The sequence below is a fragment of the Desmodus rotundus genome, chromosome 1 (genome assembly GCF_022682495.2).
Source record: "Desmodus rotundus isolate HL8 chromosome 1, HLdesRot8A.1, whole genome shotgun sequence".
In the NCBI taxonomy this organism is placed as follows: domain Eukaryota; kingdom Metazoa; phylum Chordata; class Mammalia; order Chiroptera; family Phyllostomidae; genus Desmodus; species Desmodus rotundus.
Genome location: NC_071387.1, coordinates 88,936,927 through 88,964,157, shown reverse-complemented (window position 1 = coordinate 88,964,157; position 27,231 = coordinate 88,936,927). Strand labels below are relative to the sequence as shown.

General features: G+C 37.1%; 1 protein-coding gene across 1 annotated transcript in view; it reads right to left on the bottom strand.

Annotated features, from left to right (window-relative positions):
- LOC112304861 (phospholipid-transporting ATPase ABCA3-like) overlaps positions 1–27,231 on the bottom strand; it is a 298,559-nt gene that overhangs the window by 91,499 nt on the left and 179,829 nt on the right. The window contains exons 21-23 of the mRNA XM_024560544.2: positions 26,019–26,235; positions 13,361–13,531; positions 8,722–8,900 (exon numbers count right to left, since the gene is read on the bottom strand). Coding sequence (XP_024416312.2) covers positions 8,722–8,900; positions 13,361–13,531; positions 26,019–26,235 — 567 coding nt within the window. The remainder of the gene's footprint in view (positions 1–8,721; positions 8,901–13,360; positions 13,532–26,018; positions 26,236–27,231) is intronic.

Here is a 27,231-nt window from a genome sequence, read left to right as displayed (position 1 = left end):
AACCCAGGGATTCAGAACAAAGCAATTTAAGAAGCAGAGGCCAACAAGAAGAGCCTCACAAACAATGGGAAGACAAAGAAACAATTCCCAAATGAAAGGAAAGGAGGAAGTCTCAGAAAGAATACTAACCGAAAAAGAGGCAAGTCAACTATCAGATACTGAGTTCAAAGCAATGGTCATCAGGAAGCTCACTGAGCTCTCTGAGCTCAAAGAGAACTACCAGAAACTACAAGGAAACTACAATGAACTCACTGCAAACTATATCAACATGAAAAAGGAAATAGAAAATATCAACAAGAGCCAAGAGGAAATGAAGAATACAATTTCTGAATTGAAGAACACAGTAGAAGGAATTAAAAGCAGACTTGATGAAGCAGAGGATCGGATCAGCGAGCTGGAGGATAAAGTAGAAAAAAACACCCAGAAGGAACAAGAAAAGGAAAAGAGGCTCAGAAAGAATGAAGAGGCAATAAGGGAAATGCAGGACAACATGAAACGTAACAACATCCGTATAATAGGAATACCAGAAGGAGAAGAAGAAGAGCAAGGGATAGAAAACCTGTTTGAAAAAGTAATGATGGAAAATTTCCCTAATCTGAGGAGAGAAAAAGTCACCCAAATCCAGGAATCACAGAGAGTCCCAAACAAGAGGAACCCAAAGAGACCCACTGCAAGACACATCATAATTAAAATGGCAAATTTCCAAGACAAAGAGAGGATCTTAAAGGCAGCAAGGGAGAAAAAGGAAGTAACATACAAGGGAGCCCCAATAAGGTTAGCAACTGACTTCTCAATGGAAACGCTCCAAGCCAGAAGAGAATGGCAAAAAATATTCCAAGTAATGAGAACCAGAGGCCTCCAACCAAGACTACTTTACCCAGCAAGGCTCTCAATCAAGATAGAAGACCAAATAAAGAGCTTCCCAGACAAAAGAAGTCTAAAAGAATACAGCTCCACCAAACCAGCTCTGCAAGAGATGCTAAAGGGACTGCTTTAAGGAAAGGAAGGAAAAGAGAAAGACAGAGGAACACAGGTAGGAAATAATGGCAATGAATAACTACCTATCGATAATAACCTTAAATGTAAATGGATTAAATGCTCCAATCAAAAGACATAGAACAGCTGAATGGATAAGAAAACATGACCCACACATATGCTGCCTACAAGAAACCCATCTCAGGACAAAAGACTCACACAGACTGAAAGTGAAGGGCTGGAAACAAATTTTCCAAGCAAACGGACAGGAAAAAAAAGCAGGGGTAGCAATACTCATATCAGACAAAATAGACTTCCAAAGAAGGGCCATAAAGAGAGACCCAGAAGGTCACTTCATAATACTCAAAGGAAGAATCCACCAAGAAGACATAAACATTATAAATATATATGCACCCAACATAGGAGCACCCAAATACATAAAGAAAATCTTGGAGGATTTCAAGAAAGATATTGACAGCAACACAATTATAGTAGGGGATTTTAACACCCCACTATCAAAAATGGACAGGTCTTCCAAACAAAAGATTAACAAAGATATTGTGTCACTTAACAATACCCTAGAGGAAATGGACTTAACTGATATATACAGAGCTTTTCATCCCAAAGAAGCAAAATACACATTCTTTTCAAGTGTCCATGGATCTTTTTCAAAGATAGACCACATGATAGGACACAAAGCAACCCTCAACAAATTCAAGAAAATTGAAATCATATCAAGCATCTTCTCTGACCACAAGGGTCTGAAACTAGAAACCAACCCCAAGGGTAAAAACCCAAAACACTCAAAATCATGGAGACTGAATAGCATGCTATTAAACAATGAATGGGTCAAGAACGAGATTAGGGAAGAAATCAAAAACTTCCTGGAAACAAATGAAAACGAACTCACAACAACCCAAAACCTATGGGACACAGCTAAGGCAGTCCTGAGAGGGAAGTTCATAGCAATACAGGCCTACCTTAAGAAGTTAGAAACAGTTCACACAAACAACCTAACCCTACGCCTACAAGAACTGGAGGAACAACAACAAAGACAGCCCAGAGCAAGCAGAAGGAAGGAAATAACCAAGATCAGAGCAGAACTAAATGACATAGAGACTAAAAGCACAATTGTAAGGATCAATGAATCCAGAAGCTGGTTCTTTGAAAAGATAAACAAAATCGACAAGCCTTTAAGTAGGCTTATCAAGAAGAAAAGAGAGAGGATCCAAATAAACAGAATTAGAAATGAAAGTGGAGAGATTACAACTGATACCACAGAAATACAAAGGATCGTAAGAAATTACTATGAAGACCTATATGCTAAGAAATTTGAAAACCTAGATGAAATGGACACATTTCTAGAAAAATATAATCTTCCAAAACTGACTGAAGAAGAAGCAGAAAACCTGAACAGACCAATATCAGCAAAGGAAATTGAAGCAGTCATCAAGAAACTCCCATCACACAAAAGCCCTGGACCAGATGGTTTCACAGGAGATTTCTACAAAGCATTTAAGGAAGAACTAACCCCTATCCTTCACAGACTATTCGAAAAAATCCAAACTGATGGAAGACTCCCAAACTCTTTTTATGAAGCCAACATCATCCTAATCCCAAAACCAGATAAAGACACAACGAAGAAAGAAAACTTCAGGCCAATATCGCTGATGAACATAGACGCTAAAATTCTCAACAAAATATTAGCAAACCGCATCCAGCAATATATTAAAAAGATCATCCACCATGACCAAGTGGGATTCATCCCAGGGATGCAAGGATGGTACAATATTCGCAAATCAATAAACATAATACATCACATCAACAACAGCAAAGACAAAAATCACATGATCATATCAATAGATGCGGAAAAAGCATTCGATAAGATACAGCACCCATTTCTGATAAAAACACTCAGCCAAGTGGGAATAAAGGGAGCAGTCCTCAACATAATTAAGGCCATATATGAGAGACCTACAGCCAGCATCACATTCAATGGACAAAAACTTAGAGCTTTCCCACTAAGATCAGGAACAAGACAAGGATGCCCTCTCTCACCACTCCTATTCAACATAGTATTGGAAGTCCTAGCCACAGCAATCAGACAAGAAAAAGCAATAAAAGGCATCCAAATTGGAAAGGAGGAAATGAAACTGTCACTGTTTGCAGACGACATGATAGTGTACATGGAAAACCCTATAGACTCCACTCAAAAACTACTCGACCTAATAAATGAATTTGGCAAAATAGCTGGATACAGAGTCAATACCCAGAAATCAAAGGCATTCCTGTACACCAACAACGAAACTGCAGAAACACAAATCAGGAAAAAAATCCCATTCGATATAGCAACAAGAAAAATAAAGTACCTAGGAATAAACCTAACCAAGGAGGTAAAAGACCTGTACTCAGAAAACTACACAACACTGAAGAAAGAAATTAAGGAAGATACAAACAAATGGAAGCATGTACCATGTTCATGGATTGGAAGAATTAACATCATCAAAATGGCCATACTACCCAAAGCAATTTATAGATTCAATGCAATCCCTATTAGAGTACCCATGACATATTTCACAGATATAGAACAAACATTACAGAAATTCATATGGAACCATAAACGACCTCGAATAGCAGCAGCAATTTTGAGAAAGAAGGACAAAGCAGGAGGTATCACAATACCTGATATCAAACTGTATTACAAGGCAACGGTAATCAAAACAGCCTGGTACTGGCATAAAAACAGGCTCATAGACCAATGGAACAGAATAGAGAGCCCAGAAATAAACTCAAATCTATACGATCAATTAATATTTGACAAAGGAGGCAGGAGCATAAAATGGAGCAAAAACAGTCTCTTCAACAGATGGTGTTGGGAGATCTGGACAGCTACGTGCAAAAAAATGAAACTCGATCACCAACTTACGCCATACACGAAAATAAACTCAAGATGGATAAAAGACTTAAATATAAGCCGTATCACCATAAAAGTCCTTGAAGAAAACATTGGCAGGAAAATCTCAGACATTCCACGCAGCAACATCCTCACAGACACATCCCCTAAAGCAAGGGACATAAAGGAAAGAATAAACAAATGGGACCTCATCAAAATAAAAAGCTTCTGCATGGCTAAAGAAAACAGCACCAAATTACAAAGAGAACCAACAATATGGGAAAGCATATTTGCCAATGATACCTCAGACAAGGGCCTGATCTCCAAAATATATAAAGAACTCACACGACTCCACTCCAGGAAGACAAACAACCCAATTAAAAAATGGGCAAAGGACTTGAACAGACACTTCTCCAAGGAAGACATACAGAAGGCCCAGAGACATATGAAAAGATGCTCAGCATCACTAGCCATCAGAGAGATGCAAATTAAAACCACAATGAGGTATCATCTCACACCAGTCAGAATGGCCAACATAAACAAATCCACAAACAAATGTTGGAGAGGATGCGGAGAAAAGGGAACCCTAGTGCACTGTTGGTGGGAATGCAGACTGGTGAGGCCACTGTGGAAAACAATATGGAATTTCCTCAGAAAACTAAAAATGGAACTGCCCTTTGACCCAGCAATTCCGCTGCTGGGATTATACCCTAAGAACACTGAAACACCAATCCAAAAGAATCTGTGCACCCCAATGTTCATAGCAGCACAATTTACAATAGCCAAATACTGGAAGCAACCGAAGTGCCCATCAGCAAACGAGTGGATCCAAAAACTATGGTATATTTACACAATGGAATTCTACGCAGCAGAGAGAAAGAAGGAGCTTATACCCTTTGCAACAGCATGGATGAAACTGGAGAGCATTATGCTAAGTGAAATAAGCCAGGAAGTGAGGGACAAATACCATATGATCTCACCTTTAACTGGAACATAAGCAATAGAAGGAAAAAGCAAACAAAATATAACCAGAGACATTGAAGTTAAGAACAATGTAACAATAGCAAGGGCGGGGGTGGGGGGTGGGGGCGGGGACAGTAGGTAGAGGGGATTACAGGAACTACTATAAAGGACACATGAACAAATCCAAGGGGGAGGGTGGAGAGGGGGGAGGGAAGTGGGTTCACCTGGGGTGGGGTGAAGGGATGGGGGAAAAGGCATACAACTGTAATTAAATAACAATAAATAAATTAAAAAAAAAAAAAATAAAACATGCTATTTTTCAAAAAAAAAAAAAAAAAAAAATAAATGTAATACACCACATAAACAAAATGAACGACAAAAATCAGTTGATCATTTCAATAGATGTCTAAAACACATTCAATGAGGTATAGTACCCATTTATAATAAAAATATTCAGCAAAATGGGAATAGAGGGAGCATTCCTCAACATAATAAAGGCCATATATGAGAGACCTACAGCCAACATTATACTCAATGGACAAAAACTTAGAGGTTTCCCATTGAGAAGAGGAACAAGACAAAGATGTCTGCTTTCACCACTCATATTCAACATAGTATTGGAAGTCCTAGCCACAGCAATGAGACAAGAAAAAGAAATACAAGGCATCCAAGTTGGAAAACAGGAAGCAAAACTGTCATTTTTTCAGATGATGTGCTAGTGTACATAAAAAATCCTACAGACTCCACAAAAAAACCACTTGACCTCATTAATGAATTTGCCAAAACAATAGGATACAATGTCAATATTCAGAAATCTAAGGAATTTTTGTACACCAACAGTGAAATATGAGAAAAAGAAATCAGAAAAAAAAATCCCATTTGATATAGCAACAGAAAAATAAAGTACCTAGGAATAAACCTAACCAAGGAGGTAAAAGACCTGTACTCAGAAAACTACACAACACTGAAGAAAGTAATGAAGGAAGACAGCAACAAATGGAAACATATACCGTGTTCATGGATCAGAAGAATTAACATTATCAAAATGTCCATACTACCCAAAGCAATTTATAGATTCAGCACAATCCCTATTACAACATATTTCACAGATATAGAACAAACACTTCCAAAATTTATATGGAAGCATAAATGATCCCTAATACCTACACCAATTTTGATAAAGAAAAACAAAGTAGGAGGGATCACAATACCTGATATCAAACTGTATTACAAGGCTACTGTAACCAAAACAGTCTGGTAGTGGCATAAGGACAGACACATACACCAATGGAACGTAACAGAGAACCTAGAACCCAACCCAGGTCTCTAGGGAAACAAATAGGTCTTTATGGCCTCTATGCTCAATTAATATTTGACAAAGGGGGCAGAAACATAAAATGGAGTAAATATCTCTTCTTCAACAAATGTTATTGGGAGATCTGTATAGCTACATGCAAAAAAATGAAACTTGATCATCAACTTACACCATACACAAAAATAAATTCAAGGTGGATAAAAGACTTAAATATAAGCCATTCCACCCTAAAAGTCCTAGAGCAAAACAGGCAGGAAAATCTCAGACATTCCACACAGCAATATTTTCATGGATATATCCCCTAAAGCAAGGGACATAAAGGAAAGAATAAACAAATGGGACCTCATCAAATTAAAAAGCTTCTGCATGGCTAAAGAAAACAACATTAAAACGAAAAGAGAATCAACTGTGTGGGAAAACACATCTGCCAATAATACCTCAGTCAAGGGTCTGACCTCCAAAATATATAAATAATTTACATGACTCCATTCGAGGAAGACTAACAACCTGATTAAAAAATGGGCAAATACTTGAACAGACACTGTTCCAAGGAGTACATATAGAGGGCCCAGAGACATATGAAAAGATGATCATCTTCACTAGACATCAGAGATGCAAATTAAAACACCAATGAGATACCACTTTACAGCAGTGAGAATGGCCATCATAAACAAATCAACAAACAACAAGTGTTGGAGAGGATGTGGAGAAAAGGGATCCCTGGTGCACTGTTGGTGGGACTGCAGACTTGTGCAGGCTGTAGTATGGAATTTCCTCAGAAAACTAAAAATGGAATTGCCTTTTGACCCAGCAATTCTACTGCTGTGATTTTTTCCTAAGTACCCTGAAACAGCAATACAAAAGAAACTATGCACCCCAATGTTCATAGCAATACAATTTACAATAGCCAAGTGCTGGAAGTTACCTAAGTTCCCATCAGTAAATGAGTGGATCAAAAAACTATGGTACATTGAGCAAAAAGGAAAAAGGACTCATGGACATGGACAACAGTGTGGTGATTGTGGGGGGTGGGGGAGTATAAGGTGACTAAATGGTAATGGGAAAAAATACAATAAAGATTACATTAAAAATAAAATGGAAAAAACCCCAACTATGGTACATTTACACAATGGTATACTACGCAGCAGAAAGAAAGAAGGAGCTCCTACCCTTTGGGACAACATGGATGGAACTGGAGAGCATTATGCTAAGGGAAATAAGCCAGGCAGTAAAAGACAAATACCATATGATGTCACCTTAACGTGGAACTAATCAACAAAACAAATAAGCAAGCAAAATATAACCAGAGACATTGAAATTAAGAAGAATCTGACAGTAACTGGAGGAGGTGGGATGGTGGGATAATGGGGAGGAAGAGAGGAAGGGTTTCCAGGAACAACTATAAAGGACACATGGACAAAACCAAGGGGATTGGAAGCAGGGGATGGCTGGGGTGTTGGGGTGGTTGTGGTGGGGAGTAAATGCAGACAACTGTACATGAACAACAGTAAAATAAATTAAAAAAAAAAGAAATTAGAATAGCACTGGCTGGTGTGCCTCAGTGCATTGAGTGCCAGCCTGTGAACCAAAAGGTTTCCTGTTTGATTCCTGGTCAGGGGACATGCCTGGGTTGCTATCCAGGTCCCCAGTTGAGAGTGTGAGAGAGGCAACCAGTTGATGTTTTTTTCCTTTTTCTCCCTCCCTTCCTCTTTCTGTAAATAATAACTGACAATTGTAAATAACAAAAAAAATCAATGAAAGAGAAAATAGTCAATAATAGATCAAATTAATAAATAAAACTTGGTTTTTTGAAATGAACAACAAAATGAATGCAGTTTATTGTAGGTAAATCATACCTTAATAAATTTAATTTAAGGATATATATGAGAATGACTCATCAAATCCCAGAATTTGTTTGTAAAAAGTTGTGTATTTATTCTTATATTTTTAAACTTCTGTCATCTTCAAAGTACCCTCTACTGTATTGTATTTGATACAATACACCTATCAATACATGTTTCCCACTACTTCAGTTTTTGAAATAATCAATTTTGATGCATTTTAGTGCTTCTGCTGTTTTTTGTTTCACCTCTTCCACATCAGCAAAACGTTTCCCTTTTAGGAATTTTTTTATCTGGGGGAAATAAAAAAAATTATTTGCTGTGATATCAGGGGGAATGGGGGGCATGGGGATCATGCCGTTTTTTGGTCAAAAACTGCTGAACATTCAGTATAGTGTTGGCCGATGTGCTTGTAAATCATCCATCATGAAATGAGCAAATTCGTTAAAAGAGTCTTCAAAAACACTTTACTGAAGTCAAATGCAGCCTCTCACAACAATGCCAGCTGATACAATGACACACATGTGTTCCTAGAACACTCAGTTTGTGGGGTAGCCTACACTACAAAAGGGCCTGCCCTCCAGATGATAATTCCAGCTTGTTTGTGTCCCCATCAAAATTGTGGGGACATAGAGTTTTCTCCAGCTGAAGTAGTCATATGTAACTACATGCTTTTCAGGTCTCATATTTCATTTTGTTAGAGTTATTCTTAAGGTCCATGCTTCATTACTCACCTTCTTGTATGTCTTATAGATACCAAAGTAAATGTACTGATGAAGAAATGTTCTTAGTTTCCACAGAGTTGTTTCCCAAAGGAAAACCAAAAGAAGGCAAATAAGGCCTATGGTGCTCATCATAATCATATATCTTCCAATCATTTTCTCTTCCAAAGAATAAACAGTCTTTTCAGTATCTGAGAGTGGCAAAGGGAGAGAGAAAAAGAGATCTTACTGCAGAATATTGACATAATGAACAAGGACTAAGAAAACAACAAATAGGAAGAAATATATGATAAAATAAAATGTTAGGATAAGTTGAGAAGTATTTAGAGTGTGCGAGGTGATTGTTCTGCTACACAACTACAATTTGAATAATAATTTTTTATTGTTGTTCAAGTACAGTTGTCTCCATTTTCCTCCCACCACTCCTCCCACCCCAGCCATCCCCACCTCCACCCTTAATCCTACCCCCCTTGACTTTGTCCATGTGTCCTTTATACATGTTCCTTGAAAACTGTTCCCTGACAACTGTTCCCCCCTTTCCCCACATCATCCCCTCACACCTCTACTCTGGTTACTGTCAGATTGTTCTTAATTTCAATGTCTTTGGTTATATTTTGCTTGCTCATTTGTTTTGTTGATTAGGTTTCACTTATAGATGAGATTATATGGTATATATCTTTTAACTGTCTGGTTTATTTCACTTAGCATAATACTCTCTAGTTCTATGCATGCTGTCCTGAAGGATAGGAATTCCTTCTTTCTTTCAGCTGCATAGTATTCCATTGTGTAAATGTCCCACAGTTTTTGATCCACTCATTTACTAATGGGCACGTAGGTTGTTTCCAGCACCTGACTATTGTAAATTGTGCTGCTGTGAACACTGGGGTGCATAGGTTCTTTTGAATTAGGGTTTCAGGATTCTTAGGGTATAATCCCTGCAGTGGAATTGCTGGGTCAAAAAGCAGTCCCAATTTTATTTTTCTGAGGAAATTCCATACTGTTTTCCACAGTGGCTGCACCAGTCTGCATTCCCAACAAAAATGCACTAGAGTTCCCTTTTCTCCTCATCCTCTCCAACACTTGTTCTTTGTTGATTTGTTTATGATGACCATTCTGACAGTTGTGAAGTGCTATCTTATTGTGGCTTTACTTTGCATCTGTCTGATGGCTAGTGATGCTGAGCATCTTTTCATATGTCTCTGGGCCCTCTTATCTCCTTGAAGAAGTGTCTGCTCCGGTCCTTTGCCCATTTTTTAATTAGATTATTTGTCATTCTGCAACTAATAAGTGAACTTTACAGAGAAGTGGGATACAAAATCACTATTCAGAAACTGAAGGCATTTTTGTACACCAACAACAAAAAGTCAGAAAGAAATCAGGAAAAAATTCCATTTGATATAGCAACAAGAAAAATAAAGCATCTAGGAATGAACCTAACCAAGGAGGTAAAAGACCTGTACTTGGAAAACTACACAGCACTGAAGAAAGAAATTAAGGAAGATACAAATTAATGGAAGCATATACTGTGTTCATGGATTGAAAGAATTAGCATTGTTAAGAGATCCATACTACTCAAAGCGATCTATAGATTCAATGTAATTCCTATTAAACTGTCAATAGCATATTTCACAGATATAGAACAACTATTCCAAAAATGTGTATGGAACCAGAAAAGACCCTGAATGGCCTCAGCAATCTTGAGAAAGAACAACAAAATTGGAGGTATCACAATACCTGACATCAAACTATACTACAAGGCAAGTATAATCAAAACAGTCTGGTGTTAGCATAAGAACAGGTTTATCAATCAATGGAACAGAGCATAGAGCCCAGAAATAAACCCATGCCTTTTTAAAAAAATATATTTTATTGATTATGCTATTACTGTTCTCCTATTGTCCCCCCTTTACTCCCCTCTGCACTGCACACCTGCTCCTGCCCATATTCCCCCACTTTAGTTCATGTGCATGGGTCATACATATAAATTCTTTGGCTTCTATATTTCCTATACTATTCTTACCCTCCCCCTGTCTATTTTCTACCTAATAATCTAATTTCTTTCTTCAGCAGCACTTGTTGTTTTTTGATTTGCTTATGATGGCCATTTTGACAGGGATAAAGTGGTATCTCATTGTGGTTTTATTTTACATCTATCTGATGACTAGTGATGCTGAGCATCCTTTCATATGTCTCTGGGCTCTCTGTATATCCTCTTTGGAGAAGTATCTGTTCAAGTCTTTGCCCATTTTTTAATTGGGTTGTTGTGACTTCCTGGAGTGCAGTTGTGTGAGTTCTTTATATATGGGAGTTCAAACCCTTGTCTGAGATATCATTGGTAAATATATTTTCCCATGGTTGGTTCCCTTTTCACTTTACTGCTGTTTTCTTTAGCTGTGCAAAAGCTTTTTATTTTTATGAGGTTCCTTTTGTTTATTCTTTACTTTTTGTTTCTTGTTGTACAGGACATATTGGTGAAAATATTGCTGAGAGAAATATCCAAGATTTTCCTGCCTATGTGCTCCTCTAGGACATTTATGGTGTCACAACTTATATTTAAGTCTTTTATCCACCTTGAGTTTATTTTTTGTATGGTTTAAGTTGGTACTTGACTTTCATTTTTTTTGCATGTAGGTGTCACAATACCCCAGCACCATTTGTAGGACAGGCTATTTTTACTCCATTTTTTGCTGTTTTCCCCTTTGTCAAATAACAATTGACCATAGGGACTTGAGTTTATTTTTGGGCTCTCTATTCTGTTCCATTGATCTATGTGACTGGTCTTATGCCAGTACAAGACTGTTTTGATTACTGTGGCCTTGTAATATAGTTTCATATCAGGAAATGTGATTCCTCTTACTTTGTTCTTCTTTCTCAAAATTGCTGTGGCTCTTTGGCATTGTTTATGGTTCCATATAAATTAAAAAATGTTGGTGTGTATCTGTGAAATATGTTTTAATAGGGATTGTGTTGAATCTATAAATTGCTTTGGGTAGTATGGACATTTTGGTGATGTTAATTCTTCCAATCCATGAACACAGTATATTTCCATTTGTGTGTGTCTTACTTAATTTCTTTGTTCAGTGTTGTGTAGTTTTCTGAGTACATCTTTTTTACCTCCTTGGTTAGGTTTATTCCTAAGTACATTCTTTTTCTTGTTGCTGTAGCAAATGGGTTTTTCCCCTGATTTCTGTTTCTGATATTTCATTGTTGGTGTACAAAAATGCCTTTGATTTCTGAATATTGACTTTTTATCCTGCTGTTTTGCCAAATTCATTTATTAGGTTGAGCAGTTTTTTTGTGGAGTCTATAGGATTTTCTATGTACTATATCATGTCATCTGCAAACAATGACAGTTTTGTTTCCTCTTCTCCAATTTGGATGCCTTTTATTTCCTTTTCTTGTCTAATTGCTGTGGCTAGAACTTCCAATACTATGTTGAATAGAAGTGGTGAAAGTGGACAACCTTGTCTTATTCCTGATATTAGTTGGGAAGTTTTTAGATTTTGCCCATTGAGTATGATGTTGGCTGTAGGTCTCTCATGTATGGTGTTTATTATGCTCTCTCTATTCCCACTTTGCTGAGTGTTTTTATAAGTGGGTGCTGTATCTTATCAAATGCTTTTTCCACATCCATTGATATAATCATGTGATTTTTCTCTTTTCTTTTGCTTATGTGATGTATTATGTGTATTGATTTGTGAATATTGTACCATCTTGCATCCCTGGAATGAATCCCACTATATCATGTTGTATGATCTCTTTAATGTATTAGTGGATGCAGTTTGCCAATATTTTGCTGAGGATTTTAGTGGCTATATTCATCAGTGATATTGGCCTATAGTTGTCTTTCTATGTTGTGTCATTATTTGGTTTTGGAGTTAGGATGATGCTGACTTCATAAAAAGAGTTTGGGAGTCTTCAATCTTCTTGGATTTTCTGGAATAATCTGCAAAAGATAGGAATTAGGTCTTTCTTAAATGTTTTTTAAAATTCTCCTGGGAAAGCATCCATGTACCTAGAGGTTTTTATCTAAGTGAAACATGGCAGTCAGAGAAAGACATATGCCTTATGATATCATTTATATGTGAATCTAATGAAAAAAATAAACTGATGAACAAAATAGCAATAGAGGCATGGACACATGGAACAGACTGATTGCTTTCAGTGTGGAAGGAGGAATGGAGGGACTGGATAAAAGATGAGGGGATTGGCCAGTGATTGTATTTGCATAACTCAAAGACACAGGCATCAGTGTGCTCATAGCATAAGAGAAGCAGAATAGGCTGAGTAGAAATGGGCAAAGGCAGGGAACATGGGACATCTCTAATTATGTCAACAATTGAAATAAAGTTAAAAATATATCTTGAGTTTGTGAAGATTTAATATAACATATATGTAAATTTATTAAGTGATGTATTTTTAGTAGGTTAGTTCTGTATCTGATGACAACTTTAAACTTACCTTGAATTTGATTTGCTTCTGACATTTTATTGTATTTACAATGGTTTATCCCCAGCCTTGTAAAATGACTCCATGTCCTGAACATGTGGCCTCACTTTCTCTTTTGAAGTAATGGCAGATTTTCCTCACTTTTCATTGGCTGACCCTGAGACTAACTTCCTAGAAATTTAGGAACTCCTGGGATACTTACTTTCTTTATCACAGTTTAAGTAGGCAGCATGTTTTTTTATGGAGCACCATTTTGTCATCTGGTAGAAAGTAAAATAGTCAGCGATGCACTTAGCCAGGTTGTAATTGGGAAAAAGCAATAACGATTTAAGTATGAAATTTCTGGTGGCATTTGACATGTTATGTTCATTTCCTAAAAAGATGATAAGATAGGATATCATTATAGGAAATGTACTATCCCCAGGACAACAAATCTTCCAATTTATGATCAAGCCAAGCTCAGGGAGTTAAAAATCAGATGATTATAATTGAAGAATACTAATTACTTCCCAAAAGGTTTGTTCCGCTAGATAGCACATGGTAGTTGATGTTTATGGGGAACCATTCCAAGTGTGGGAAATGTGGCCCAGACGCCACTCAGAAAAGCCAGTGGGGAGCTAGGTTCTGCGGGCAGGACCCCCGCCCACAGATAGGTTCTCCTGTGGGGAATCACAGGCCTGCATTGTACCTAAACCCCTATGAGGCTTGCTCTTGCTAAAACTCCCTCACCCTGAATTGAGGCAGTAAATGTTTACAGAGTATCTTTAACTTCCTAAAATCTGAGCTAGACCTCCCAAGTATGGAGCATAACCGGTTGGACCACTTCTCCCTTTACATTGCAAATATCCTCCTTCTTTGATGTATTTAGTGACATCCTCTCCTTTGTTGTCTGTAAAAGGAGACCACCCAAATCAAACCTATGCATAGTAAATGAGGACCATCCCTGATGTAAGGTGCCTAGAAAAACAATAAAAGCCTGTCCAGGAGGGGGCCCTCTCTCTGACTCAGAGAGCAGCCACACAGTCCCTTTTTCTCCACAGGATTTCTGTAGTCCATGTGTATTTATCTATTGCTGCCACAACACAGGATCTTGACGGCTGGAATCTGCATCAGATGTTGATAATTGAGGAATTTTGAAAAGTCTTCTTGATTAAGTGGGTGTGTCCACGTAAGTCTTCCTGGCACCCATTATGAACAGAAATCAACTACTGTCTATTTTTCACATTTTTAAACCTAATCAATCAAGTAATGGAGGTAAACATAGGAGATACAGGCTAAAATTCAATAGTAGGGTACAAATTGGAAAATTATGATTTATTCATGAGCACAAAAATCTTCAAAGAAACCAGTTAATGGGTAGCTAATAACTTTCCAAAGAACATATTTAATATAAATAGTAATTAGAGGCTAAGTTCCTGGAGATATGAACATGCTTAATTTATGAAATGGAATTGTAGAATTTTGATAATGATTTCAGTTTTGGGGGGAAGAAAATAAAAGGCTGAAAAGAAAATTCATGTAAGACATTTTGAGCAAAATAGAGATGACCAAACAGTAAAACCTCAAGTGTCAAAGCCAAAGTAATTCTGTCTTGTGTAGATCTTAACTGGATATCGAAACAAATAATTGATCCAGATTGAATTTTGGATATTGTCCACTTGAACAAATGCCAAAAATGGCACTAATTTTATAGATCAATACTATCTAATATAACTTTGCATGATTATGGAAAAGTTCTATGGCTGTACTAATATGCCCATATGGTTATTGAGCACTTGAAATGTGGCTAGTGTAGCTATGGAACTGAATTTTAAATTGTACTTAATTTCAATAGATTTAAATGTAAGTTTAAATAACCACATGTGGCTAGTGGCTACCATACTACACAGTACAGATATAGTCTGGTATCTTTTGGGTTTACCCAGTGGCAATCATGACTACCTTCTAACCTCCAAAGAGGAGAAAGATCTTTGGTGAGGAAGAGAAACAATATCTTACCTGATAAAATAATGAATGATTCTTTAGGGATGGGAAAAGGTAAAAACTGACAAAAATGTGTTATTAAAAATAAATATCATCCAGTTCAGTAGGGGCATTGACTGGTCAGAATGGAATATAAGTCAACTAAATAGTACAATGCTCTAAACCTGGTGTGGCCATCTAGACGCACACTGTTGGAATGACAATTTTTTACAGAGTCCTAGCGAGTCCACGTTTCATGTGCTCACTTGACTGGCCCTGGCATCTGGTTTCCATACTCTAATAGTAGTCCCTCAGATTTGTGGCATTTTTGAATAGTAGTTTATTTCTTTCCATTCTGCATTTGTTATATTTTTCTTCTACATTACACAAATGATTAAGACGTAATGTGTAATGTTTAATAGAAATGGTAATAGCAGTCACTCTCATCCAGTTCTTCATTTTTTTAAAGAAATGGTTTTAATGAGTCATTGAATATTATATTTACTATAGAGTTTTGCCATTTATAAAATTAGGCACTTTCCCCCCCAATCCTATTCACCAATACATTTTATCATGTATAATTGATTTTTCTGCATCCATTGTGATAATAATTATGTTTCTCTCATTAACTCATTAAAATAGGAATTTTATTTATATATTTTCTAATATAAAAGCAACCTTCTTAGATCCAGTTTGCTAATATTTTGTTTAGAATTTTTGAATCTGTTTATGAATGAAATTAATTAATGATTTTCTTGTCAGTTTATGACATGAGGCTTTTGCTATTCTCATAGTAATGGTTGGAAGTATTATCTTATTCTTCTCTCTATTAGCTGAAAGATAATATAGAACTTAGCAGTAGAGTCATCTAGGCCTTGTGCTTTCTTTGTTAAAATAATTTAAAATATGAACTACTTGAATCTTGTAGTACAATTTGAATTTTCTAATACTTCTTAAATCAGATTTAGTGAATTTCATTTTTTTCTAGAAATGTAACAATTTGAAGTTCTTAGGTTTGTTGTCTTAATATTGTTTCAAATAAGATGATTATCATATCATCTTATTTGTTAATGTGTAACAAATATATATACTGTATACCTTTTTATAACTAATATTTATCTCAATTTTACAATCCTTCCAACTACCTGATTTAGTGAGGCTGTGGTATTCTCTATTGTATACATTTGTTTTCTGTTTGATGAATTTTTTCTCTTATTTGTTTATTATTTCTACTGTTTTTACTATGCTATTATTTTTTTAACTTATTAGGTTTGACAATTTATTAAGTTTTAGCCTTTTTCATGGTAGTAGTTAAAGCTATAAAATATCTTGCTGCACAGTATTTATGTTACTCCAGTTCTAAATATTTTCTAGATTATATTATGATTCCCTCTTTGGCCCATCGATTACTTAAAAATGTGTTTTAAAATTTCTAATTGTATGTTCTTTTCCTAGTTATTTTTTTGTTACTGAATACTAATTTAATTACAAAATGGCAATGAATATGTCGTATATTAGTCTTCATGGCATGTCATCTAGTCAGTTTACATGTAAAGATTCCATGTGTGTTTAAAAATATGGGTTTAGGATTCTATGTTCTCTATATACCCATTGACTTGTTTATTAACTGTACTATTCAAGAGATATCACTTATTGAATTTCTTTCCTTGCTTAATGCTTTAGTTACAAGAGAGGTATGCTAATATCTCCTTTATGATATTGTATGGTTTGCCTACTATTACAAGTAGCTCTGGAAATTTTGACTGACTATACTACATAATATAACTAGGTAAGTAAAATTTTGTTATTAAAAATTTTTTAAATATATTTTATTGACTATACTATTACACTTGTCCCATTTCTCCCCCTTTATTCCCCTTCAGCCTGCATACTCCCTACTACCCACATTCCCCTCCTTTATCATGTCCTTGGGTCATATAAATTCTTTGGTTTCTACATTTCCTATACTATTCTTAACCTCCCCCATCTATTTTTTACCTACCATTTATGCTACTTATTCTCTGTACCTTTCCCCCCCTTCCCCCTCTCCCACTCCCCTGCTGATAACCCTCCATGTGATCTCCATTTCTCTGGTTCTGTTCCTGATCTAGTTGTTTGCTTAGTTTTTGTTTTAGGTTTGGTTGTTAATAGTTGTGAGTTTGTTGTCGTTTTACTGTTCATAGTTTCTATCATCTTTTTCTTAGATAAATCCCTTTAACAGTTCATATAATAAGGGCTTGGTGATGATGAATTTCTTTAACTTGACCTTATCTGAGGAGTGTTGGGAACCGCCCTGCCTGGTTTCAGAGGCTGTAACCCCCCATGGTTAAGGCTGAGTCAGAGTTGGGACCATAAGCCACTAAGGAGACAGAGCTTATCTCCCTGGAAGGTATGCTACCTCTGCCCACTTCACCCTGCTTGGCCCTGAGTTTGGCCAGTTAGCCAATGATGGGTAAGAATCCTCAAGGGAGGATCAACCTAAGACAGGCTCTGGTCACCAGGAATAAGCTAGCAGGGAAGGACTCGGGGGGCTGTGGAAACGGGGTGATGGACCCTCGCCCCTCGGCATTGAAATAGCCTGAGTCCTCATTCTGTCTGCAAGAAGTCTCCTAATCTCTTGGCTGCCTTACTTCCCTTGCCTGACTTAAGCTTGAAACAATAACAGAGGGCAGTGCAGTCCTGTGCTGGGAGGCGCAGATTCCCTGGGGAATCAGGCCTAACAAAAATACATACATTCCTGTGAAACCTACTTAATTTGTACCCTCAGTTTAAAAGATAAGGGTCCAGACCTGAGATGAGTCTGGCACCTAAAGTTTTATAGCCCTCTAACTAATTGGCTGTTAACTCAGAATAAGCCCTCAAAGTTCTCTGTAAATCATGTATTGTTTAACCCTTACTGGCTAACAATGATTGATGAGCTTTATCTGTATTCCTGTGCGAATGACCTAATAAAAGCCCATGCAGAGAGAAAGGCTCTGGGCCCTTCTCCTTTGAGAGATCGGTCACCTCTCCTCCCCAAGCAGATCATGTCTTGGTCGACTTATTCTTCATCCATGGCAGACTGGGGGGCTGCGTGAAAGCCCCCTGACATCGGAGCACTTTATCTGCCCTTCCATTCTAAATGAAAGCTTTGCTGGATAGGGTAATCTTGGATGTAGGTCCTTGGCTTTCATGACTTGGAATACTTCTTTCCAGCCCCTTCTTGCCTGTAAGGTCTTTTTGGAGAAGTCAGCTGACAGTCTTATGGGAAGTCCTTTGTACGTAACTGTGTCCTTTTCTCTTGCTGCTTGTAAGATTCTCTCCTTATCTTTAATCTTGGGTAATGTAATTATGATGTGCCTTGGTGTGTGCTTCCTTCGGTCCAACTTCTTTGGGACTCTCTGAGCTTCCTGGACTTCCTGGAAATCTATTTCCTTTGCCAGATTAGGGAAGTTCTCCTTCATTATTTGTTCAAATAAGTTTTCAATTTTTTGTTCTTCCTCTTCTCCTTCTGGCACCCCTATAATTCAGATGTTGGAATGTTTCAAGATGTCCTGGAGGTTCCTAAGTCTCTCCTCATTTGTTTGAATTCTTGTTTCTTCATTCTGTTCTGGTTGGATGTTGGGAGCGGTTCCACTCTTGCTGGCTGACAAAGTCCCAGAAGATGTTCCCGGAAGGCAAAGACCAGATGGGAAAGGAAAACTCCCCACTCTTCCCCTTATAGTGTGTTTCATTTTATTAATCATGGGTGGTTTTTGGATGGTGCGTCATAATGGTGGGAAAAAGACTTTCCCAAGAGGGGTTCCAGAGAAACAGGAGACTGCAGACGGAATGACAGAAATTAATTCCACACACCCCGATACTCCTGCCTGTAATTCTAGGGAGTCAAAACAAAAGAACTTTCTCATAAGATTAATGTACCACGAAGGAGAAACAGGATATAATCAGACCAATACGTTTCTAGTCAACAAGCCCCTGAATGTCTAAAAGTCGTTAGAGTAACACCCCCTCCTTTACCTTGAATAGGAATATATATCAATTAGACAGCCATAGAAATAAGAAAAGCTGGTTAGCTATTAGGTATACAGAAATAGTTACTATGAAGCTAAAGTTTATAGTACACAGAGAAACATTTTAGACAGAAAAGATAGATAGCTAAGTTAGATATCATATAAGCCTTATTGCCTCTGCTCAATCTACCGTATACTTTTGCCCTATGAACAATTTCTGAAAATGTCTAATCGTCTGATTTATGACTCTCCTAGTTAAAATAATCTTTGTTCACTATACCTGAATCTACGGAAACTTTGGCCAAAACAATCCTTGTTTAATATATTTAAATCCATAGAAACTTTCGTACTTTTCCTGGTTACCTTTGTATTGATGTTTCTGCTTAACTGATCATGCTATACACTTGCAAATGTTAATCTATGCCAAAAAAGAAAATATAAAAATCCATTTGTGCTTGCAATAAACGGAACAGAGCTTCACTGTCCTCTGAGGCGTGATGTCGTCTGTCTCCCATCGCCGACGCCTCATAGCACCTTCGGGACCCCCTGGACTCTGCTGCGGCTGGACCGCGGCAGTTGGATGTTTCTTTCTTCCTTCTGGTCCAAACCATTGATTTGAGTCCTGGCTTCCTTTCCTTCACTGTTGGTTCTTTGTACATTTTCCTTTATTTCACTTTTCATAGCCTTCATTTTTCCCTCTATTTTGTGACCATACTCAACCAATTCTGTGAGTTTCCTGATTACCAGTGTTTTGAACTGTGCATCTGATAGGTTGGGTATCTCTTCGTTGCTTAGTTGTATTTTTTTTTCTGGAGCTTTAATCTCTTTTTTCTTTTGGGCCATTTATTTTTGTCTCAGTGCACCTGTTACATAGTAAGGGATGGTGCCTTATGTGTTCACCAGGGTGGGGCAACCCAAGTCACTGTGTTGTGATGCTATCAGTGAGGGAGAGGTCTGAGATGGAACAATGCTGCTTTTAGTCACTTCTGCTACTATCCACAAGCAAATTGGGCCCTTCTGGTGCTGATTCCTGGGTGGGTAGTTTTGTGTAGGTTCTAGGACCCTGTGGGCCTCTCCAATGAACACTCCTGTGAGGCTACGAGTTTCTCCTGCCACCTCAACCCTCACAGGTTTTTTTAGTCACAGGCTTTGAGGCTTTATTTTCCCACACTGGAAACTTAGGTATCGTGGTCTGTCTTACTCTCCAGTTTTTCCTCCCCGTTTATCTTCACTCAAACATGGGAATGCCTGCTCCACCATCTGCCACCTCACCTGGTGCACCAGCCACCACCTTCCCTGCCTCGGTTCTCCAGCTGCCACCTTGCTGCAAGTCCTTTCCACCCAGCTGCCTGTCTCTGCCCCTCCTACTGGTCTGGGTGAACGTTTCTTCTTTACCTCCTTTTTGTCTGTTTGTTTCCATTTATTTATTTATTTATTTTAAACATTTTTAAAATTGTTCAAGTACAGTTTTTTTGCCTTTTACCCCACCCCTCCCCAGCACCCCAGCCCTTCCCTCCTCCTTCCCCTGTTTCCATCCTCCTTGTTATTGTCCATGTGTCCTTTATGATTAACTCCTTGGTTGTCAGACTTCCATACAGTTCGATTTTCTGTCAGTTCTCATTGTTTTTTGTTTCTAACTTTGTTGTTCTCCTTTTGGTTGTGCAAGGAGGAACAGTGTGTCTACCTACACCTCCATCTTGGCCAGAAGTCCAAATTTTGTAATTTTTACAATTTATAGTGCAACTGAATTTGCCATCATGTAGTGAGCCTCTTTATCTCTAGTAATACTCTTTTACCTCAAGGAATATATATATTTTTCTGATATCAAAATACAGTTTTATTTTGTGAGCATTTGTTTAATATATTTTTTCATTCTTGTGTTTTCTGTACTTCATTTTTTAACAGTGTATCCTATCATCAGCATAATGCTAGAATTGAGGGAAGGTAATCCAAAATAGCAGTCTTTGTCATTTAATGAGCCTATTTTATTGCTATTTATATTTTATTACTGATACATTTGGGCTAATTAATATCATCACATTATATGCCTACTTAAATTTTCCCTCTGGTTGCTTCAAAGATCTTTTTAGCATTGGTGTTCTGAAGTTTCATGATGATGTGTATAGGCAAGTAATTTTTAAAAATAATTCAGTGGGATTTCTAAAACTGAATATTTCTGACTTTCAACAGTTCTGGAAATTCTCAGCCACTATCTTCCTAACACTACTTCTTCCTCTTTTATTATTTCTTTCTTTACCAGTGTATTGGAACTTCTTACTGTATCCTCCATGGCTTTTTTGCAATTCTTTAATCTCTTCCTTCTTGTTATCTCATGGGATACATTAAGTATATTTCTTTTGTATTCACTTTTAACCACTAATTCTCTCAACTTTTTCAACAGTGTGTAATATTCTGATACTTCTATCTATTAAGTTATTTTTATTTTTATTTTTAAATATATTTATTGAGTATGTTATTACAGTTGTCCCATTTCCCCCCCTTCACTCCACTCCATCCTGCTCACCCCCTCCCTCCCACATTCCCCACCAATAGTTCATGTCCATGGGTCATACTTATAAGTTCTTTGGCTTCTACATTTCCTATACTATTCTTACCCTCCCCCTGTCCATTTTCTACTTACCATTTATGCCACTTATTCTCTGTACCTTTCCCTCCTCTCTCCCCATCCCACTCCCCTGTTGATAAGCCTCCATGTGATCTTCATTTCTCTGGTTCTGTTCCTGTTCTAGTTGTTTGCTTAGTTTGCTTTTGTTTTTGTTTTAGGTGTGGTTGTTAATAACTGTGACTTGGTTGTCATTTTTACTGTTCATATTTTTTATCTTCTTTTTGTTAGATAAATTCCTTACCATTTCATATAATAATAAGGGCTTGGTGATGATGAAGTCCTTGAACTTGACCTTATCTGAGAAGCACTTTATCTGCCCTTCCATTCTAAATGATAGCTTTGCTGGATAGAGTAATCTTGGATGTAGGTCCTTGCCTTTCATGACTTTGAATACTTCTTTCCAGCCCTTTCTTGCTTGTAAGGTTTCTTTTGAGAAATCAGCTGACAGTCTTATGGGAACTCCTTTGTAGGTAACTGTGTCCTTATTTCTTGCTGCTTTTAAGATTCTCTTTTTATCTTTAATGTTGGATAATTTAGTTATTAATTTCTCGGTGTGTTCCTCCTTGGATCCAGCTTCTTTGGGACTCTCTGAGCTTTCTGGACTTCCTGGAAGTCTATTTCCTTTGCCAGACTGGGGAAGTTCTCCTTCATTATTTGTTCAAATAAGCTTTCAATTTCTTGGTCTTCCTCTTCTCCTGGCACCCCTATGATTCCGGTGCTGGAATGTTTGAAGTTGTCCCAGAGGTTCCTAAAGCTCTCCTCATTTTTTTTTAAGACTTGTTTTTTCTTTGCTGTTCCAGATAAATGTTTATTTCTTCCTTTTGTGCCATTTGATTTTGGGGGGGTACTTTTATTTTATTTATTTATTTTTAACTTTTTAAAATTATTGTTCAGAAACAGTTGTCTCCATTTCCCTTCCATCACTCCTCCCACCCCCACCATCTCCACTTCTCACTCCTTTGTTCCAAATTATTGATTTGAATACCCGTTTTATTCCCTTCATGTTGGTTCTCTGTATATTTTCCTTTATTTCACTTTGTGTAGCCTTCATCTCTTCCTTCATTTTGCAACTGAGCTCAATCAATTCTGTGAGCATCCTGATTACCAGTGTTTTGAACTTATTGCTTAGTTCTTTCTCTGGAGTTTTGATCTGTTCTTTTATTTGGGCCATGTTTCTTTGTCTTGATGCACCTGTTATGTGGTAAATGGTTGAGCTTTAGGTATTTGCCAGGGCAGGGCAACCCTCTTTACTGTGTTGCAGCGCTGTCTGTGGGGGAGGGGTCAGAGAGGGAACAATGCCTCTTGCTCAGTTCTAGCCCTTCTTTCATCACTTTTCTTGCTTCCCACAAGTGGATTCTGCCCTTTCACGTGATGACTTGCAGATGCGTGGCTTTGCGTATGTTCTAGCATCCCATGGGCCTCGCCGACGGACTCGTCTGTGAGACTGGGAGATTTTAGTGCCTTCGGAACCCCTACAGATCTTACAGCCAGAGGTTTTGAGTCTTTAGTTTCTGGGTCAGCCAGCCCCCACTTCACCTGTATCCCTGCCTTCCTGTGTGTTCTCTCCACCTGGCTGCCCATCTCTGCCCCTACTACTAGTCTGAATGAATGTTTCTTTAACTCCTTGGTTGTTGGAATTCAATGCAGTTTGATTGTTTTGCAGTTCTGATTGTTTTTTTGTTTTTAAATGGGTTGTTATCCTCTTTTTGTTGTGTGAAGAAATGAAGCATTTCTACCTATGCCTCTGTTTTTGCCAGAACCCGTATCTATTGATTTTTTAATTAAAATTATTATTTCTTTTAAATTTTCAAGATTCTTGGGATCTTTTTCAAATCTACTTGTTCTCTCTCTATATATACATATGTGTAATATATATAATATATATAATATACGTGTAACATGTAACTATATTACATGCATATGTATAATATATGTTCTATTATTCATTACATGTTCTGTAATTTTCTCATATACCTGACACTCTGTGTTACTATTTAAATATTTTTAAAATATGTATTTTATATTCTATTCTAAAAATCCCTGAATCTTACATTTTGCATGTCTGATTCTGATTTTACAGTTGGTAGTTTTTCTAGCATTTGCCCCCAAGGCCTTGCTTCTTTTTTACCCTCTGTTATTTTAACCTGATCTCAAGTTTTCTAGATAAGTTACTTGTGGGATTACTTTGAAGTTTGGGAATTGTGCATACTTTTACTACTCACCTGGGGACAAAATCAGCTGAAGTTATTTAAAATAAATAATGATCAAGTTATGTTTCTTTTTTTATTTTTTGGCTTACATAGGTATTATAACTTCAGAACTAACTCATATGGGTACTTGCCTGTGGTTACAAATTCCAAAGAAAATTATCATTTCTTATTCCAGTGCCAAATTAAAACATTATAAATTTCCTATCTGTGTCCTATTTTGGCATTATTAAAATTCTGTTCATCTTTATAATAAAGACATAACCATTTTAACCTCCAATTCTATATAGGAAGCTACTAAAACTTTGTTGTTTGTGCTTTTATGCTTTTTATTCTGACCTCTGTGTTCATCACATCTTACAAAAATGTAAAATTAAGGTCACCAGATTCTGTCAATAACCTCACATCAAATCTGCCGTTAATTCCTGTTTACCTTCAAGGACATATACTTCTACTTTATTGTTGGCCTATGCCAATCCCATACTTTTTTCTCACGTCATTATTTTGGCAGAGTATCAGTTGCAGTATTCCGCTGCTTTTCACTGGAAGCCTCCTTTGACATTCTGATTTCCAAATCTACTGGCTTCTTTTTTTGCTCTCACCATTCATGACTCTTTGTGAAATATTCATCCCCAAAAATGTTTTTTAAACTTTCCAAAACAGTAATTTCTTCTTCTTTTTAAAAATTGAGTTTACTGGGGTGACTGGTTCACAAAACCGCATAGGTATCAAGTGTATACAACTCAACAAAACCTCATCTGCACAATCTATCATGTACCCATAGCCCCAAGCAAAGTCTCTTTACATCCCCATTTACCTCATTCTGTCCACTTCCACCTCCCCGCACCTCCCTTTTCCTCTGGTTATGACCACACTGTTGTCTGTATCTATTTATTTATGTATTTATACAAGTATATAGCTTTTTCTCTCTAGTCCCGTAAGTGATCATTTTATTCTAGGTTAGGGATCAATGCTTTCAGGGGAGTGTTACCTATATAACACAATATTTCTCTTTGATGAAGTGTGCAAAATATATAGATATTTGCTTTCCATAATTTGAGGATTCCTCTGAGAATGAGTGCTAATGCAAATCTCTTAAAACTTTTTTTTGTCTGTTACCCAGAAACTTAAGTCTTGTTCCTATGAAACACTCTTTTATGACAGGTGAAAGACTAAGGTAATGAGGCATGAAGCCTGTGTTTGAGAACCTCTGACAACAGGGAGGAAGGAAGTGATCAGGTGCTGAATTCAGTTCAGACTCATGTCAGAGAAGGAAAAGGAGGAGATGCAAATGTGAGAATACTGCAGAAGCCAGGCTGTGAAGGAAGGGCAACTGGCTTTGTTGTACGGATATCAGGTACATACAGAGTTTTTCTTCTTTCTGGAAAATCTTGTTTGGTTGCTCAGGATCTTTTGTTTTTTCATTAATTTAGGGAAGAAGAGCCACCCCATAAAATCTTTTCTGAATAAAACTGTTGGCTTCTCCCACGAATTCAGGATTCCTCACCATTCTTCCCTGTCGTAACCACACTATTAAGTGCCACAATATCAATGGATAACACTTTTAAAGATACTAAGTGTCTAGGGTCAAACTTATTTTTGATATAATTTATTCTAACTTTTTGAGGCCTGACCTTTTAAGAAGAAATCTGCTCTTCTGTTTTCATTTATTCTCTCTGTGGTACTGACAAATAAGTCACAGGAACAAATGCTCCTAAAATTCCCAAAATCTTGTGCAAAGCTAATTCTCTAAGTCATGTGAGAGAGCTACAGAATGTTAAGATGGAAAGGAAGAATCTAGTAAAAGGACCTATATATTGGGTTCGGTCCCATCATTTCAGTTCCAAGATTCTCACTCTAACAAATCTGGAGTAGTATCACAGACACTCAAAGTAATTTTTATTGATTTAAATCAAGTTCATACTTTGGTTTCTCTTCAGATTGTATAAATCTTTTGCCTTTTACATCAAGTTCAGGATTTTCCCAAAACCTGGGACTTAATTGTGTATTAATGTTCCCAGTTATTTATTACTGCCTTCTGGGGAAGGAAGCATCTTATGAAGCCTTTACACTTACCAAATTGAAATGTGGTATCTATGAGGAGACTGAAAATGCCTGAAAGGTAGTTGAACAACACAAGTTTGATGTAGGCAGAAGTACTTTTAGAAAACAGGAAGCTCAGCAGGTACATGAGGGGAATGGCAGACCAGCCGTACAGCATGAAGATCAGCATTGTGTCCAGGAAGTGGTAATCTGTGAGATATATATCTAGCTGGCAGAATTTAAACACTCCCTGTAACACACAGGATACAGAGAGTAAAGGCAAGTGAGACCTAAGTGCAAAAATAATTAAAGCCAGAAGCTTTAGAGAATGAAATAGCAAGCCCTCTCCTTATTTACCACAGATATACTCATTAATTAAATAGTTTACCCTCTTAAAGAAAGGCCCCAGCCATCTCCTTTTCCCCAGAGGGCAGTCCAGACAGCAGAACCTTTATAATTCCCTTTATTTCTTTTTTTTACCTCGGAAGGGATTTTTTAAAAATTCATAAACAAAATCAGTATACATTCCCTCAACAATCCTAATGATCAGCTTTCCCAGAAAGTAAATTACTTCTCTAAAGAGAGACTGTTTCTTCAAATATTTTTTTCTCTTGACTAAATACCTTACATATCACTGCTATCCACTTTTAGACTGGGTCTCCTAGTTCTATTCCATTCCTCTACTCTCATCACATCTACTTCAACAATTCTGAGACCTCTTTCTAATTTTTTTTTGTCTATGTACTTTTACTTTTACAGTGTCTTTCTCACCAACCCATTGAGGTAAGCAAGGGGGTAATCTTATTCTCATTTTACAAATCAGTTAAGTGGTTTGCCTAAGAACACTAGAAAGTGGCAGAGTCAAAATTAGCCAAAGTTATTGTCTCCAGGTTCTATACTGTTTACATGTAGCCACATTGGCATTCCAAAATACCATTCCCATCCTTTAAATTTTTTTGGTTATTACTCTTTTTGTTTTTTAACTTGTTTTCTTCCCCCATAGTCCATTCTACTAAATAATCACATGTAGCAACAACAGGCTTTCCTTAGTATCCATGCCTATCTACTTTTTAAAATTAAATTTATTGTAGTGACATTGGTTAATAATATCATATATGTATCAAGTGTACATTTATTTAATATGTGATCTGTATATTGCATTGTGTGCCCACCACCCAAAGTCAAATCTTCTTCCATCACCATATATTTGTGCCCCTTTACTTTTACCATCCCTCTACTACTCCCT